Raw genomic sequence first — 18,484 nt, forward strand, 5'->3', positions numbered from 1 at the left:
GCCAGATAATGTTACTATGCAATGAAAAACCTCCAATGGCTTGCATCAGGCTTGGACTAAGACCCCAATTCTTTATCAAGGCCTATTAGTCCTCTCTAATCTGACCCCACTGAATCTCTTACCTCATTGGTACCGCTAAGCTCGGCAAATTCCAGAAACAGGTTCCTAAACATCCCAAATTCATTCCAGCCACAGGATCTTTGCAATCGCTGCTTCTTCTGCCTGGAGTAGTGCCCCTCCTGCCCCCACCCCCTGATCTTTGCGTTGCTACCTCTTTATAGTGCAAAGCTCAGTTCAAATGCCATCTCTTCAGCGAGGCCTTCTCTGACCATCTAAAGGACTTATTACTATCCACCATTATTCTCCTTGCTTATTGTTTTTCCCCCATTAGAACGTCAGGTCCCTGAAACCAGGAGCCTTGTCTGTCTGATTCATTGCTGTATCCTCAGCACCTAAGATAATATCCAGCATATAGTAGGTATGCAAAAGATATTTGTTCAGTGAATGAATGAAAGAAGGTGGCCTCCTGTCTGAGAAAGAGCTATAGGCAGGAGCCTCTGAGTTCCTGCATGTGTCTCCACCACAGCATCTGGTACACCTGCCACGTCCTCCCCTTTTCCGTAGCACACACAGAAACATGCAGTTCCACCTGCCCTGGACCAGACTCAGCCATCTATGGGGCTGCCCCACTGGCCAAGAGATGCCTGAGGGTAGGACCTTGCTCATGTCACCCTCTCTGCTGCTCTACAATTAGCTCAGGGCCTGGCACTTAGCAGTCCCTCAGCAAAGGCCAGTTGACTCTAATGGACTTTCTGTTCTCTCTTGGATTCTGAGAGCATTGCTGGACTTCCTGTTTGGCAAAACTATTTTCCTCTGCCACCTACAGTCAAACCCAAGTTAAATCCCAGTGTCCAAGAGCACCCAGTGGCCCAATCTGAAACAATTCAAGCAATGAAATGCGTGATATGGATTATAACCAAAAAATCCATGCGTCCATATGACCACAAATAAGTAAGTAAATAAATGAGGGAGAAGGGGCACCTTCATCTTACAGAATTCCAATTAATAAATATAGACTTAACTCCCCACAATTTATTACTTACAAAGAGAAAAATAGTAACCTACAGAGGAGAAACCTAGCAGATACCACCTACACCAAGTAATCAAGGTCAAAGTCACCATGTGTCTCTAAGAAGACCACATTACTTCTGTGGTTTTCCTGCCAAATATACATATCGTTGATCTAACCATGAGAAAATATCAGATAAACGCAAATTGAGGGACATTCTACAAAGAAATGGACCAAAATAGCTTAAAAGTACCAAGGTTTTAAAGACAAAAAAATGAGGAGACATCACAAGTAGATGAAAAGTGGGATCCTGGACCAGAAAAAAAGGACATTAGCGATAAAACTGGCAAAATTTGAGTAAGGTCTATAGCAATGCTATAACAGTAATGCTAATTTCCTGTTGTTATCACTGAATCAAGATTATGTGAGATGATTACAGGAGAGGCTGAGTGAAAGGCGTATGGGAACTCTCTACCACATTTTTGTAACACTGTTGGACATCTAAAATCAATTCGAATTCAAAGTTAAAAGCATTTCAAGTAGCTATAATTTATACACTGTCATCGTCCTTCCTAACACAGCACAGGGGATAGCTCCGTGAGCGAGCCTCACAGGAAAGCGGGGAGCGGGGCTGCAGGCGCCAAGGTCGCAAGGGCCTGGTGCGCCTCTTTTCGCATAAATACGACCATGTCTTTCCCTGCGGCTCCTCGCGAGGGCCGCGCGAAGCGGCGGCGTTTGAGCCTGGGGGCGGGCCGTAGCTCGCGGCCGGAAGTGCCGGCGCGCCGGCCGCGGAGAGCTTGGGTCGCGGCCGCGAGCGGGCGGCGCGGCGGTGTTGGTGCGGCTCCTTTCGACGCCCCCTTGGCGCGAACGGCCGTCGCCATGTCGTCGGTGAGCCCCATCCAGATCCCCAGCCGCCTGCCGCTGCTGCTCACCCACGAGGGCGTGCTGCTGCCCGGCTCCACCATGCGCACCAGCGTGGACTCGGCCCGCAACCTGCAGCTGGTGCGGAGCCGCCTGCTCAAGGGCACGTCGCTGCAGAGCACCATCCTGGGTGTCATCCCCAACACGCCCGACCCGGCCAGCGACGCGCAGGACCTGCCGCCGCTGCACAGGTAGGCAGACGGCCGCCGCCCGCGGGCCCCCGGCCCGGCCCGGCCTTCGCGGCGCGGTCCTGTCTCTTCAGCCTCGCCGCGCGCGTGATGGGGGTGCGGCGACCCGCCTCGTGGCGGTTAAGGGAGGTAATTCTTGAGGTGAGGGAAGCCCGCGGCTCACCGTGGCTGTTCACGAGCTGCCCTGAAGCCCTTTTCCTGCCCCCCAAGTTTTCAGATCCTAGGCCGATGCGCTTAGCTCTCCAGGACCCTCTTTCCTCCCTGTCTTTCTTTTTAACGCCTTCCTTCTCCGCCCTCTGCCTGCCTTCTCTCTTCCCCTCTGTACTTGTTTTCCTTCTAAAGGGGCCTTTCCTGCTTCTGTTTCCCCTTTCCTGGCGCTTTCCTAGCTTCAGCTCTGCAGCTGCGACCCTCTCTCAGCATTTCTCAGGCCCTGTACGTTGCGCCCCACCATGGCCCCAGCTGTGTGACTTGGGGTGAGACACTTAATCTGTGCCTGTATCTTTCGTCGGCTGTAGCTGAGACGCTCACGGCGCCCGCCTCTAGGTGTGCCGTGGAGACTAAGTGACATGATGTGTGCCACCTGCTTTGTGCCATCCTTGATAGACAGTGGAGCCGTGCAGTGCCGTAGCCACTCGCCACCTGTGGCTGTGGAGCCCTTGAAATGTGGCTCGTCTAAGTTGAGATACTGCAGTGACCGGTTTGCTGGGGACCGTCCAGGTGTTAGCACCGCCACGTCCTGTGTCCCAGGAAACGCCTCAGTCCCAGACAGCTGTGCTGTAAGTGTACAGCACACGCTAGATTTTGAAAGCTTCGGATGAAAAATGTTTTGTCGATTAATAAATGAATACATTTTATGCAGAGTAAATGTTGGAATGGTGATGTATTGGTTCTTTGAGGTTAAATAAAATATTAGCATTTCACCCGTTTCTTTATACTTTGAAATATGGCTACCAAAATTACATATGTGGCTCACATGTTTCTGTTGGTGCATATGCTGGTACGTAATATGCTCTCAACAAATGCTGTTGTTATTTTCAAACTTACCTCCCAAGCCCCAGCCTCCTTTCCTTAACTCTTCTTGAGATGTTTTCAATTTAGAGCTCCTTGGTCACCTGCAGTTATCCTTTTTTAAAATTAGGGGTTCCTGACTCTGACTGGATTTCAGGAGAGTTAGGAAAGCCTTATTTTTATACAAAACCTCGTGACTGTACATTTTTTTTTAAAAGAGAGTCCATAATTTTCTTTAAATTCTCAGAGACTGGTATCTTTCCCCTCCCCTCCTAAAACAAACCAGAACAAAACAAAACAACCATCAGCAGCCCATCAGCAGTCCACACTGTAAAAGCCTTGCCTTTCTCCAGCATGGAAAACATTTTGGCTCCCATCGGACCTGCTTTGGTCATTGCCTGAGTGGAATTGGACGCTTTTCGAGTTTCAGTCAACTCAGATAAATTGTATCGGGTTCGGGTTTCCCAACACAGGACCCCACCCCTTAAGCCTCTGTTGACTTCTCCCATAGCTTTTTGCTTTCTGTGCCCACAGACAGACGTAGTGGCCTGTTGAGTCAAGTGTGGCTGAGATTAGACGTTTTTGTTTTCCACTGTGCATCTGTATGGGTACACTGTGAATTTCAAAAGCAGATTTAGTCCTATTGTAGTTTTGAGTAACCATTTGTTGGTATTATTCTGGCCAGATTTTGGAGGGATTTTAATATCTTCTATGTAAATCCCTCTGAAATAACAATAACTAAATTCTAAACTCTCCTGCCTGGAAGCAATCGCTAGTTCAGATTATGCACAGTCTCATCTTTGATGTTCATATTGCTGCCTTTGTTTTAAATGAATAGCGATATCAAAATTTAATCATTTAAGTTAGAAAACATGCATTGAAAAATCCTTCATAGAATGCCAGCGTTATAAGGACCCACCAGACCACCCGCTTTTCCCAAAACGATAACTCGTTACTTGAAAAGTCTTATGTAGAAAGATTGCACAGCGTTCCTTAGTGTTAGATTCCAATGTCTTTTTTCTCCACTATGACCTTTAACCACTCTTTACTTTAAAAAATAAAAAGGCTTTAGTAGTACAAAGATTGAATCATTCATGGCATTCTGTTCGATAACATAAATCTTTCCTTCCCCATTACCTGTTTTCCCAGGTGGTGGTAGTACCCTGGAGGGGAGGGGAGGGGCTCCGCTGCTGCCTGTTCCCTTTAGAACATCCAGGTGACACTGCCTCTGTCTTCAGGGAGCAGCAGAAGTTAATTTGTTCCCCTGCCTGCCTGCCTTGTCTCCTAAGGAGCAGGGCCAGGTGTTGACTTACCTGACCACTTCCTGTGCTGTTGTGAGCAGCAGGCCTTTTTGCATGTTAGCGTGCAGCCTTGTGGCCTGGAAGGAGCCTTTCTCAAGGAACAGCTGTGGGTGACCTGAGGGTAGAACTTGGCACCCCTGCCAGGTCTGCCTGCATAAACCCAAGAACCCAGTACACAATAGGATTTGCCTGCAGTGAGTGACATTAGATCTGCTGTTTTCCCACAGAGCTTTTCATGAGGCATTCTGTTTCTAGCCAGCTGTCATCTCACAGATCATGGTTTTCTTTAAAAGGGGTACATTCTAGTCAATTATAAGTAAGTTAAAGAGCCAATTCATATATTTAAATAAAACCCTGATGTATTTCATCTCCCTAGGAGGACAGGCACAGTGTAAATCAGCACCATCACTTTGCGGTTTGGAACACCTTCCTTTCACGTTTAGCAAAAGGGTTTAACTTGCTTTATGCGAAAATTCATTTTGAGTCTCCCCTTGGACCAGCGATGTGGCTCGGGCAGTTAGCCGTCTCTCCTGACCTGGAGGTGTGCATTGGCCCATCTCCCCGGTTCCTGTGGCCTCTATTGTAGTTTGTAAACCCTGGAGGCCAGGGATCCGGTTTCTGTCTGTTGCTGTTGCTTGTAGACGGCTGGGAACTCTCCCTGCGGGAGTGAGTCTCCTCAATGAGGCGCTGTTGACTTTCTCAGGCAACCTGAGTTGGTTTTCAGGAAATGGGAGATATAACCTACTATTGATTCCTGAGCGAAGAAAAGCAGCCCCAACACAAATACCTTAATAATAGATAATTGCCACATCATTGCAGGTTTTTAAAGCATGTGATCTTGTTCTCCCCGCCAAACTATCTTCCTAATTTTTTAGTTTACGTTACTGTTGAAATCAATTTTTATCCCCTGTGCACATGAGGTGGTAAGAAAAGATGTGCCGCTCCAGAGGGAAGCGAGAGGCTACAGATAATCTACAGAATGAGTGATGTATAAGGAAGTCATCAAAAGCTACGTGCATGTGGAAGTGCGCAAATTCACTAAAATATTCACACGCTGCATTTGTAAGCAATCCAGTACGTTTGAGATGGGCAAGTGCGGTGTTACAGGGCGTCGAGAGCACTAGTCACTTGAGTTCTAGTTTCTTTTCTGAAATTATAAGCTTTCCTGTGGCCAAAGTGAGAAAATGCAATTTCAGTTTGGGACCTGGAAGCGTCTTTGAATGTTGATCTTCCTGTTTCGTATAACTTTGGCTTCCTTTGAATGAGACCTCCTTTCTGTGAATTAAGTTTATATGTGACTTGGTCAGAATTGTGTGTTTGGATAAGGAGCTAAGATTTAAAATACAACTTCTCCAACTAGTATTAGGTGAGGTGACTGCCACCTGGGACAGAATTAGGTCTGTACCTTCTTGAGATGTATGTGGGTCTTGAACTCAGTCCATGGCAGTGTGTGGTCTCTAATATTTAGTCCCCGCATTCAGAAACTCAGTATTCAAGGATGTATGTGTTAATATCCAGATTTGATGTCAGTGTGGTAAGGTGGGTATGTAGCAGTTTTATAGATTGATTGCATAAAACTCCTGGTTTTGTGTTAGGAGCAAAACTGGTATTGAAACAGAGATTTCTTAGATTGGTTTATGTCATGCTTTTTATATTTAAATCTGTTTAAAATGCTAATACTCACTCTGGTGTAAGATTGCCTCATTCCCAGTTGTCAAAATTAATTTAAGCCATGTAATTAATTGTCAACGACTTTTCTGTGTTTATGTGTAAATAACCCCCATGTTTAGGAATTTCTACCAAATTCTTAAGAGTTGCTAATTAGGATGAGATGGCCTGCTTTGCCCCAAAGCTAATGGTAGTGACTTAACAGACCGAATAGTGGATGCCGAATTAAATAGGGCACTAATGGTCTTTGTTTTTAATTTGACAATTTTGAGGTGAGTTTCTGTTTTACCAGAGTGAACGTCCGTAATGACTTTGGTGTGTGTGTTGCAGGATCGGGACGGCTGCGCTGGCAGTTCAGGTTGTGGGCAGCAACTGGCCCAAGCCCCACTACACTCTGCTGATCACAGGCCTGTGCCGTTTCCAGATCGTGCAGGTCTTAAAAGAGAAGCCATATCCTGTGGCTGAAGTGGAGCAGCTGGACCGCCTGGAGGAGCTCCCCAACGCCTGTAAAACCGGAGAGGGACTAGAGCTCTCCGAGCAGTTTTACAAGTACGCAGTCCAAGTGAGTGGCTCTGACTTTTTTTCCTTAAAACTCTTTTCCTTCCGTTCCTTTGCTGCCCTAAGATGTGAGGAATTTGTTGAGTGGTGAAGTTTTAGGGCAGCATATGTTTAAATGATTTAATAATATATTATAGTATATTATCTCAATTTGTTTTTGTCTGAGATTGTACCTGTATCCTTCTAGGACACATTAGCCAACCCTTTCTAATATTTTTCCCAAAAGTATTTCTAGAGCTTTCTTTATAACTCCCAGCGTCTCCAAACCCCAGAGAGTTACTGAATCTAAATAATGAGAAAAATTGGAATACTGCACAGAAGCTATCTGTCTGTCACTAGACTATCTAGGTACCAAATTACAGAAGTCGTGTTGGTTCGGAAGTCAAGGTCACACTGTGGCAGTAGCTGGAAGTTTGAGCTCACAGTAGAATGATTTCGAGTGTGGTTAAAAACCTTGACTAAACTAGAAGGGAAGCACACAGTAGGTATGCATGAAATATTTGGCTTCTTAATTCTAGGTCGGAGGTGTTTGGTTAGCTCTAGGTTGAACAGCAAAAGCTCCCTCACCCCATTTTGGTTCAAACCTTATCAAGTTATACTATAAAATGTAGTCTACTTCTTAATGTAATGCAGTGACTATAACTGGACCTGTGAGGATCAAGCAATGCCTAGAGGTCTTGGTTATAAGCACCGTTGATCAGTAAAAAGTGTGTCGGGCAAGTGTTCACAGCCCGCGGTAGCTGTGCCTCAAGTGGCATTTGAAGGGACGCACTCCTAGTGTGGTGGGAACAGCAACAGAAAAATGGGAAGCTTGGAGCTGTAACTTCTGTTGGGGCTGAAAGGAAGAACTTCATCTGAAGAAAGAAACGTCAGCTTGAGAACTGAATCAAGTGGCTGTGCTATTTAGGAATGAAGGAGATAGAGGGGGAAATGGAATGTCTCTTCCTGCTCTCGGGTGACAGTCCCTGGGCTTCGTTCTTCAGTGGACACAGCTTCATAGCTTCTTTCACTTACTCTTTACTTCTCCCCACTTGGAATCAACAGAAAACAATGTAAACAAGTAAGGATTTTGTAAAGACGTGAAAGGAATTTTTAGAGAGAAACATCACCATTAATTTTACTACCGTCATTCATCTAATGTAATTTTTGCTTGTCTTCTTGTCTTGGTCCATACTCCGTCTCCTGTTTTATTTTTATATCCACTCTAATTTTCATATTAAGTACTTTTATAAAAATTCATTGAGTTAGGGTATCATAATTTTATCATTCATCTTTTTAGACATTAAGATCGTTTTCAATGAATGCTTTTCACCCTCTTCTACATCTGCTTGTAGAGCCCTCATCAGTAGACCTTCAGTCGCTTCCTAACCGATCTCCCGGTTTCTTCTCTCTCTGACCCATCCTGTTCTCCAAGCCCTTTCTCGATAAGTTTTGGCTTCGCCTCTGCCCTGAGTGCAAAACTTTAGTGGCTGTAGGATCGAGTTCAGATTTCTTAGTGTAGCATTAGGGCCCCTCATAACTCAGGTTCCTCCCATTCGGACCCGTAGCTCCAGCCACACTGCACATCAGAGAGCTTCACGCCTTGTTGCCCGCCTGAGTTTGCCTTCTCTCTCTCCTGGGTGTACCCTTCCCTCTCTGCATTCTCAGACTCCGGTTATGCTGTGCCAGCTTCTGGAGGCTGGCCGTGCTTTGGGCCTGCGCCTCCACAGTCCCTCGGTATCCCTTTATTTGAATGCTTATCCCGCTGTATTGAAATTTATCCTATGGGCCTGTGTCCCTAGCAAACTTGAATTCACCCTGCTCTAGCCATCCTGTCCTGAGCAGGAGTGTGTCTGGCAAATAGTTTGTACTCAGTAAGTGCCCAGAGAACGGGTTTTAACTATTTTGTATTCTTAGCATGAATTCCTAGGACAAAGAGCCTTCCGTTTTGGTTTTTTGCTTCTCCCACCTGAACAGCTTCGTCATAGTTACGCTTTAATTCCTTTGACTCCAGGCAGGTAATGGGTAGGTTCCTAAGTTACAGCGCTTTCAGGGAGGTTTCATTGTTACTGGCACATAAGACCTTACTAGAGTGACTAAATGAGGACTCGGTTCATCGGCTATGTAGTAGTCAGTATGGACTAAGTTCTGCTGTGTTAAGTATACTCCAAAATCTCAGTCACGGGACATAATACAGGTGTGTTTCTCACTCACGCTTCTTGCCTAAAACTGATTGGTACGGTCATCCACCTATGAGGGTCACTTAGAGACACTGATCTCAAAACACGCTTCCAGGCCGGCCAGGTGGCTCAGTGGGTTAGAGCACGTGCTCTTAACAGCAGGGTTGCCGGTTCAATTCCCACATGCGATGGTGGGCTGTGCCCCCGGCAAGTAGAGTGACAACGGCGACTGGACTTGGAGTTGAGCTGTGCCCTCCACAGCAAGATTGAAAACGATGACTTGACTTGGAACTGAAGGGTCCTGGAAAAAACACACTGTTCCCCAATAAAGTTTGAAAAACAAAAACATTCTTCCGTTATTGCTGAAGCAGAATGAGGAGATTTGGCAACTCTCACTGGCTGTGAATGCTCCTCCCCGGAAGGAACTGTCACTTCCCCTCATGTTTCATGGATCAGCCAACGTATGTGTTCAAAGGAGGTGAGAAAAAGCCAGCCTACCATATGCCCCAGAGAAAGAGGAGCCTTTGCCAGGCGCCCCAGTGACTGTCACGGTTCCTGAAAGTGGGCCTGAGCTTAACTCTCTTAACTCCAGGATGTGTCCTGAGGTTGTTTTTAGAAAAACCATTCACAGTCAGTGCTCAGATTCCAGTTAATCCACGTGTTCCACTAAAACAGTATTTCAGCTGCTGATTGGTGAACATAGCAGCATCAACTTTTCAGTTTCCAGGATTTAATGATTATACAGCGATTGTGTAAGAGAACACCCTTGGTCTCAGGAACAAAAGTCATGATGTCTGCAGCTTACTCTGAAATGTTGAGCAGGAACAGTGTGCGCGCGCATGCAGGAGAGAGATTAAGTGTAGCGCGCTGCTAGTAATAGGTGAATTTAGGGGAAGGGTGTACAGGAGCGTGCTATATTATTGCAGCTGTTCTGTGTTTCAGTAACAATTTTAATATTTTTTCAAAGTAAAATTTAAAATCACAAATTTACCACATCTTTAACAAACATGAGTATTATCTACTTTTGAGACACTTTGGCTTTTCATTCTGATTGACATTTTGAAAGCACTTCTGTTTTCGTCTGAAACCTATAAAGTGTCTGGACTACAGTAATCAATGAGCTTTCAAAAACGAGGACTCTGGGGGCCAAACATTAAACCTGTGTGGCATTCTCATCCTTTAAATTCAGACATAATGCCGATTTCAGTAAAAGGACCATCTTGTCCCTTGCAGCTGGTTGAAATGCTGGATATGTCCGTCCCTGCGGTTGCTAAGCTGAGACGCCTTTTAGACAGCCTTCCAAGGGAAGCCCTGCCGGACATCCTGACGTCCATCATCCGCACAAGCAACAAAGAGAAGCTCCAGGTGCGGAGCCCCCTCCTTGAGTGCTGAGTTGCTTTGTCGCTTTCCATTTAGATCTAGATAGTGAGTAAATGTGGGCTTTCAGGTAAGAGATGCTGGTGACTCCCAGGAGAAGTTAAAACGCTTTCACACTTAGATTGACTTCTAAAAGTACTTTTATGTACTCAGACTGCTCTTCACATGACCGTACTAGTAGTTTGTAAATTTATGGGAAAGGTTAAAGCAGAAAACAGTAAAAAAGGTAGCTGTTTAATTTAACTTAAATACATAAACATACTTTGCCACACTGTTTTTTAACCATGTGGAGTTGCGCTTTTTCCCGTGTGTGTGGGCCTGCTTTATTAGAGTCCTCAGTGTTTCTTACGTAAACCACACCTATAGTGCGTTATCTGTGATTTTCTGTTTCTTTAAAGTGAAAGGAGTTTTAAGGACACTTGAAAAATAATCCAAGTGCAGACTCTTAGATTTGTATTTTTCCCCCAAACCATAGGCATTCTTCGGCATGCTGTTTTTATAGTCTTGTTAAGCAGGCTCCTTTACTGAAGCTTCCAAGAACATTTAAATTAGTTTTCCTTGAAACAGCCCTCCTTATTTTATCAGTTTATTCAATACTGAAATCCAACAATGGTAACAGCAAGTACAACGAATACAAACGGGTTGTGTGGAAACACGAGAATTCAGTAGGAGCGGGAAAGTGCAGGGTCCTGGAGTCACGTGGCTGCGGGCGTGGGCGGTGCGGTGCGTTCGCTGAAGGGCTGGAGAGCCTTAGGGACTCAAACAACAGTGGGGGTGCGTAAAAGTGCCCCTTGTCGCTTATATATGTAAAATTTAATATTTTGAACCTAGAATTTGTTTAGGCCTAATATATAGATACATTCGGCTTTAAGAGAATAATTCCCAGAGAGAGTTGGCATAAAATATGTGTTTCGTTCTTGCTCATGGCTTCATTTCTAAGTAAAAGCTCAAGGTATTTTTTCTTGGTGTTTTTAGGCTTCTGGTATCCTGTCAAATAACCTTGCTGGTGTCATATAAGCCAATTTGGTTGTCATATAAGCCAATTCACAGTGTAGCTGTGAATACTGACGGGCTTTTTTACTTAACAATAAAGTCGTGACTCCGACTGTCTTGTTTTGGGAAATGGGTTTCTGAAACAGAGATGCCAATGGACTCGCGTTTCCTTAGATTTTAGATGCTGTGAGCCTGGAGGAACGGTTCAAGATGACCATACCACTGCTTGTCAGACAAATTGAAGGCCTGAAATTGCTTCAGAAAACCAGAAAACACAAGCAGGATGATGATAAGCGGGTACATGTTTCTTTTAATCTGTTCCCCTCCGAGCTGAAAAGGGCTCTCTTAACAGCGGGGAACAGTGCGGGAAGAAGTACTTTGTCTTAAAAACAGAATAACTGACATTTGGTTTTTTTTATTTTATTTTTTTTTATAAACTACATTTTGTTTACTGCTTTGTTTTTGACTTTTTATATTTGAATATATTAAATAGGTAATTTCATAGGTTAAAGAAATAAGGCTTTTGACTTAAATACCAGTATATCATTTTGCTCCAGTAATGGCTGGAGTTTAATTATTATGTTAATAATTGAGAATTTCAAAGAGCACGTAGGTCACTTTAAAATATGGTTGGTTAAAATGCGGCTCTTGGACTTCAAAGAACAATTTCAGCATGACGGAGACAGACCCAAGTACAGATTTTGGGAGTGGCTGGTCCGGGCAGGGGAGGCAGTGCTCAGAGCCGCTTGTGGGAGAGCAGAGCAGAGCATCACAGGGAGGCACGTAGGTGGCGGGGGGCACCTGGAACGGACCCTGGGTAAGAGCGCGTACTTCAAAAGGAGGAAGACTTCTGTGTGTTGAAGACATGAATAGAGCCAACGTTAAAGGTGGTAGAAATGCTGGAGCGGAAGAGGAAAAGGGGACTTACTCAGTTGTCAAATAGGAAGTAATAATGTGCATCAGGAACGTAGTGGCTGCAGTAGTGGCTCAAAGAAAGGAAATTCCTAGATGTTGCCATTATTTCTAGTAGCCAGGTCTTCGATTTTTTTCCTCTCCTATTGTAATGTAAACATACCCCAAGGAGTCACAGCCGCCTGGTCTTGGGCTGCTTCCTGAATTCTGCCGCCTTCATATGTGCGTGTGCCTCTCAGTTACCAGGCTGAGCGTTATCATTCCCTGAAGGTTTAGACTCTGGCCCTAAAAATGTTGGTTCAGCACCACTTTTAGCCTTGTGTGCAGCTAGGGGCTTCATTTCCCTCTTGTTTTGAAATACGGTTTTATTCGTCCACTTTCAACTTTAGGTCATAGCCATACGCCCTATTCGGAGGCTCACACACATCCCAGGGACTTTAGAAGACGAGGCCGAGGATGAAGATAATGATGATGTTGTCATGCTAGAGAAAAAGATACGAGCATCTAGTATGCCAGAGCAGGCCCACAAAGTCTGCGTCAAAGAGATGAAAAGGTAAACTAGAAGCTGCGCATTCATTAGCGCTTTCATTTTGCTTATTAATATTAAAAGTTGTTGCTGGTCGGAACAGATCTACTTTGGATCACAACCGATTCCTTTATATTCTCTGGTCTTGTTGCTTTTCTTGTATGTGATGTGGTCCTAGGCCACTCTGTCCAGCTCATCTTTTTGCCTTGTCAGCTCTTACCTTTCATGACGTTCCACATTCTCCAGTTATAGCTGTGCTCCGTGGAACGCTTTTCCCTCTTCACGCCTCGACCAGAATCTGCCTCTTCAAACCTTCTCGTTGCTCCAGAGTTAACCCCACTTGCCCTGATCTTTTTCTGAAATGCTGAGTGTAAGTGACACCACTCCTCCAGCTCCAGTATGCTGTCACATGTGACGCTATTGGAACTGCCTTTCCTTGTTGTGAAGAGTAGGCCATCCTTCGTTTAGACATACTGTTTGTTCAGTTATCATTGTGTTCTTTACATGTCCCTGTATTCTTTAGATTACAGTCTCTAGAGCAGCGGTTCTCAACCTTTCATAGGGGTCGCCTAAGACCATCGGAAAACATGTATTTTCTATGGTCTTAGGAACCGAGACACCGCTCTTCTATCCGTCTCCAGGCCCACATGCAGATACGCCCACATACGAGTACCCGGCGACCCCTGTGAAAGGGTCGTTCGACCCCCAAAGAGGTCGCGACCCACAGGTTGAGAACCGCTGCTCTAGAGGGCAGGGACTGTCAGCTTATGGATTGATTACATTTTCAGGGTAATCTCAGAGTTGAACAGAAAAGCATTTTTTTCTTTACATACTTGTAACGTTGTAACTATATTGCATTTTCTTTTAGTGAATTATAATGAACTTAACTAAAGATTTGGCTTTCTGAGGTTCATAGTTAAGAGCATTAGTAAATATAGTTGAGGGATATTTATAATGACTCTGACATTGGTTCGTAAATATAGAGCATCTGTTGTATTCAGAACACTATATAGATAATGGAAGTTGCATTTTTTGTATTAAATATCTGATGTTAGCTTGCTTCTATGAGCTAACTTCATCTCTGATAAGAAAAAATATATATAATTATTGTGTTATGCATGGTTAGGCACTTACATCTTACTGTTATAAGTAAACCAATAGACCAGAGCCTTCCTGTTAAGACACTGATGAGGCCATATTTCAACAATAGACCCAGCTATAGTGTTTCCCACCCCTCCCCCAGTTTGCAAGTATCTATTTTTGTTTTATAAATGCATTTCGTTTTGTAACATACTTACAAACAAAATAAATGTTTTATTAACTAGATTTTTTAAAACTTTTTTAGATTTGTTTCATCAAATATGTATACCTGACCAAGACTTGGAGATAAGCTTGGTTTTCTGTTTTTATATAATCCTGTATTCTTGAACATGTTTTCTATGTATTCTTTCCTTAACAGACTCAAAAAAATGCCTCAGTCAATGCCAGAATATGCTCTGACCAGAAATTATTTAGAACTTATGGTGGAACTTCCTTGGAACAAAAGTACAACTGGTGAGCCAACAAAAGAACACCTTTTTTGCAGTCCAATTGTAACTCAGAAAACTCATGCAAATTCTATTAAAATACCATTGATTATCATACTGTTCCATTAGTTCTTGGTGAAAATTATTTAGAGACTGAACTTGTGTCACCTAGGTCTTGGGATCAAACAGGAAAAGAAGGGGCTGCATGCAGGTCCCTTTTGCCTGCCTTGAGGACAGGTCGACCTTTCTGTCATTGGTGAAATGCACGTTCTCAGTACTGACCTGGTTGAGGCGGTCTCGCCTGCAGCCACAGTTCTCCAGGGCCTACCTTTGGTGTGTGGTGGCCCTATTCTGCGAGACTTGGAGAGGGCCCTGCCCCTGAGAGTGTAGACCTGGGAAAGAAAGTTACGTTTCAGCATTCTAGGCGTTTAACTGCTCTGCTCTCATCTCGTCCGCCAAGTTTCCATGTTGGCATATGTGTCATCACGGATTTGTGACCGTTTCCAAACCCTGTCGTTCTCTCCTTTGACAGCAGGGCTAGTGAACATGTGAGGGACATCTAGGTAACTGATAACACCACCAAGAGTCCTATTTTGAAGTTTTGGTATTTTCTCAGTAATTGTGTGGCAGGGTTTATTTTAGCTCATGACTTAAGAGAAATGCAGGGTGCATATAGCATGATGGCCTGAGAATATGAAAATTACAGATCTCAGTATTTGCCATTAGTAAGTTGACCTCAGCTTCCACCCCTCCCCACTTGTCCTATTTATAGAGTCAGATTAATTACTAACCAGGTTAATTACTAACTAGATTAATTACTAGAGATTTGGGGGCAAAATGTTTATTTGAACAGAGAGCTGAATTCCCATTCTTTAGGAAAATAACTAAGGAAATATAAAAATAGGGCAAAGTAATTATTATACAATCTAGGAAAGGAGGCCACCCACGTGCCGGAAACTACGAGAGTTTCTGCAGGAGTTGTGTCAGCATTAGCGATCGTAGCACTCGTGCACCCGTCATGTAAGCACTTCCATTGTGTAGCGTTTCAGCAGATAGCTGAGGATGGGTAAATTGGGGTATGATAGGAGTCAGGTTGGGCTCAGAAGTGAGTCTAAATCAATGTTGTGAGGATGGTTATAAAACGAGGAAATGTCTTTCATCATTTTTGAAAGAGATGTTTAAGTAGAGGTCGTCATCCAGAGCAGAAAGGAAAGCAGGGAGGAAGTCAGTTTTCTAATTTTCCCACCTTAAATAGGAGCCAATAGATACCATTTCAAACTTCCAGCTATAAATACAGAAATATATGTTCAAGTGAGTTTTAAATGTTTTACATGTAACCACAAGTATTCAAAATAGGGAGCCTGCATTCTCAATCATTAAAAAGAATCAGAAAAAAATATATCCTGTATAGAAAAGATACAAAACAATAATTTCTATAGCGTGGAGATTATCTCCCCTTAAAAGTTGGAAAGAACTTACTTTTTAATTATCATTACTTGGCATATTTCTTGGAAGAAATTCTTTCACAGTGTTTTCCTTTTTTTTCTAAATTACCTTGAATTCTGTTCTTAGTTTACTAAATGTTAATCAGGAATGGGTGTGGCATTATAACAACTGCCTTTTTAGCTACAAAATGACATTTCAGTGGAAAGATTTTCTCCTTGGACATGGTGATATAATAACTATATCAGTAGCCTAGTATTGACCCGTCTTTGCATAACTAAAATAAATCCCACTGTGCATTTTAACACTTAGATCTACAGAATGGGATTGGTCTGGAGTTTTGTGTTTACTGTGGTGGATTTTAGTGTCAGAGTCATTAGCATGTACACAGCTGGGACATGTTCTTCCATTTATTCATATTTATTGGTTCGGTTCTGAAGCCAAGAAAGGGGAAAGAAATTTTCTTCTTACCTTTCCTAATCGCTCAATCAGGACTCTCACTAAAATCAATTAACTTACATATATCACAGCTTAGCTAGGTTTTTGTAGACTGACTTAGGAACCACCCTATTATTTAAGGCCTTTTTTTTTTCCTGTTGGAAAAACACATAGCAAGTACCAAATACCTGATGGAAAGAGTGGACTTGTCTGTCTCTCTCGCCCGCTTTCACTGTCAGTATGGCCACGTGGCTGTGTGTTATCCCTTAGCTGCTGCCCAGCTGATGAACTTACCTTGGCTCCATGACTTGTGTTTAATCTATGAGCATTTAAGTAAAGAAGCGCATCAGGAAACCTGGTGAGAGCTTGGCTTCGGAGACAGAGCCTAATTCATACATCTCTGCTCAGAGACTTGAATCAGTAGAACTTAGGCGATTCTTTATGTCTTAACTTTTTGACTCAACACTTCTGTTTACGGAAGATTGGCTGAAGGAAAGAATTATGGATATATGTGGTGATTTAGTTAAAAGGATGCACAGTGAAGAATGCTTTATAACTAAAGATTTAGACAACCTAAATGCTCAGCAAGTTAAATGAGTATGGATAATGAAATGATGGAATATTATGTAGCCACTGACATGTTACTGAAAACTACATTTGACACTGAAAGATGTCCATAATGTAGTAAGTGAAGAAACGTTTTACAAAACTTAAAGGCATCATATTATTGCCATTTTGAAAATAGCTACGTACACACGCGCGCGCACACACACACACGCACGCACGCAACCTAGACTGCCGCCTCCCAACATGAAGGCCATGCTGCTGTCTCGGGGGCGTGAGATTATGGATGACTATTTCCTTCTGTTTATTAATGTCATCAGGTTTTCTGGAATGAGCACATATTGTAAAAATAATAAGGAAAAACTTAAAAAGGAACAAATACCAGCACAAATAGAATATGTAGAAATTATGTTTCCATTTAAAAATTCCGTGTGCTCAGATTATTTCTGTTGGGCTATTCGACAGACCGCCTGGACATTCGAGCAGCCCGGATTCTCCTGGATAATGACCACTATGCCATGGAAAAGCTGAAGAAGAGAGTGCTGGAATACTTAGCCGTCCGGCAGCTGAAGAACAACCTGAAGGGCCCGATCCTGTGTTTCGTTGGCCCTCCTGGAGTCGGCAAAACCAGTGTGGGAAGATCCGTGGCCAAGACTCTAGGGCGGGAGTTCCACAGGATTGCGCTTGGAGGAGTGTGTGATCAGTCTGACATCCGAGGACACAGGTAGACCGCTTCTCTCAGTCAAATCTGTTATTCTCCTCCTCCTCAGTTGACTCGAGCCCCCCAAAAGCCGAGGCATAATGTACCTCTTCTTCTGAAAGGGCTATTTTGACACCTGAATGGCAGTGACATTACATGTACTGTCCTTCCCAGCTAGCCCAGAGCCTTTCCATCCTGGGACACCCAAACAAACCGTGCTGTGTGTATCCCGGTGGGTGGCTGCTCTGTGCCTCAGCCCTCCTGGAATCTCATTTGCATGCAGTTATAAATTAGTTGTGATTGGGTATTATGATGTTTTCCCATGCATTTTGGCCCAGTAGCATTTCATAAGTATTGGCCTGTAACTCTTAGAGTTTAAAAAGTGAGTGCAGTATGGCTGGGGCAGATAGGAGGGGGCAGAGATCTTTGAAAAACAAATTTGTTAGGTTTGCAGTTTAAACTTCCTTTTAAGAAACCTGATTTATAGTATGAGTGAGTAAGGAGGAGAAAGATTAGGGTAATTATTAAGGCTTATCCTTGCATTTTTGACACTTGATGTAAAAGTACATTAAACTATTAAGAACTACACCTGATTAACCTAACATTACTGTAATCAGATTTGCATGTTATAGTCATTGTTTTGTTCTTCGTGGTCTGTGGTGCTCGCCTTGTAAGATGCTGGGGGAAAACCTGAGCCTCTGTCTCACGATGTCAGGGTTGCATCGTAGCTGCAAGCTGTGAGATCACATGCCTACAGAGTAGGTGGGCATTAAAGAACACTGAAAAATGTAGAAATCGTGAACTGCTTAGAAAAGAATATGAGGGACACCGAAACTAACATGTTATATACCAATTAAATCTCAATTTAAAAAACGTTTTAAAAGCAACTGCTTAACTTCCATTAGAAAATAATGAAACTGAAGATAAAACTTCTGTCCTGTTGTCAAGGTCACGCCCTCAATTGTAAAGTCATTAGAGCACCCAGGTTCTGAGTGGGGCCTTGAGGAGCGAGTGTCCAGTGCAAGCCTTGGGCAGTGCTGCCGCCTCGGGCAATTTATTAATAAATGCAAAGCTTGCTGCATGTTGATTAAACATGGATGGGGGGGAGAACACGCGTATGCTTTTCTAACATC

The 18,484-nt window shown here is 43.6% G+C and overlaps 1 protein-coding gene across 1 annotated transcript in view; it reads left to right on the top strand.

Annotated features, from left to right (window-relative positions):
* Nucleotides 1–1,733: 1,733 nt before the first annotated feature.
* The window catches only part of LONP2 (lon peptidase 2, peroxisomal), a 61,017-nt gene continuing 44,266 nt past the window's right edge, over nt 1,734–18,484 (top strand). The window contains exons 1-7 of the mRNA XM_019643330.1: nt 1,734–2,181; nt 6,486–6,717; nt 10,106–10,237; nt 11,417–11,539; nt 12,544–12,707; nt 14,140–14,234; nt 17,117–17,375. Coding sequence (XP_019498875.1) covers nt 1,757–2,181; nt 6,486–6,717; nt 10,106–10,237; nt 11,417–11,539; nt 12,544–12,707; nt 14,140–14,234; nt 17,117–17,375 — 1,430 coding nt within the window. The 5' untranslated portion in view covers nt 1,734–1,756. The remainder of the gene's footprint in view (nt 2,182–6,485; nt 6,718–10,105; nt 10,238–11,416; nt 11,540–12,543; nt 12,708–14,139; nt 14,235–17,116; nt 17,376–18,484) is intronic.

This window comes from Hipposideros armiger, unplaced genomic scaffold (genome assembly GCF_001890085.2).
Source record: "Hipposideros armiger isolate ML-2016 unplaced genomic scaffold, ASM189008v1 scaffold_4, whole genome shotgun sequence".
NCBI classification, from domain to species: Eukaryota; Metazoa; Chordata; class Mammalia; order Chiroptera; family Hipposideridae; genus Hipposideros; species Hipposideros armiger.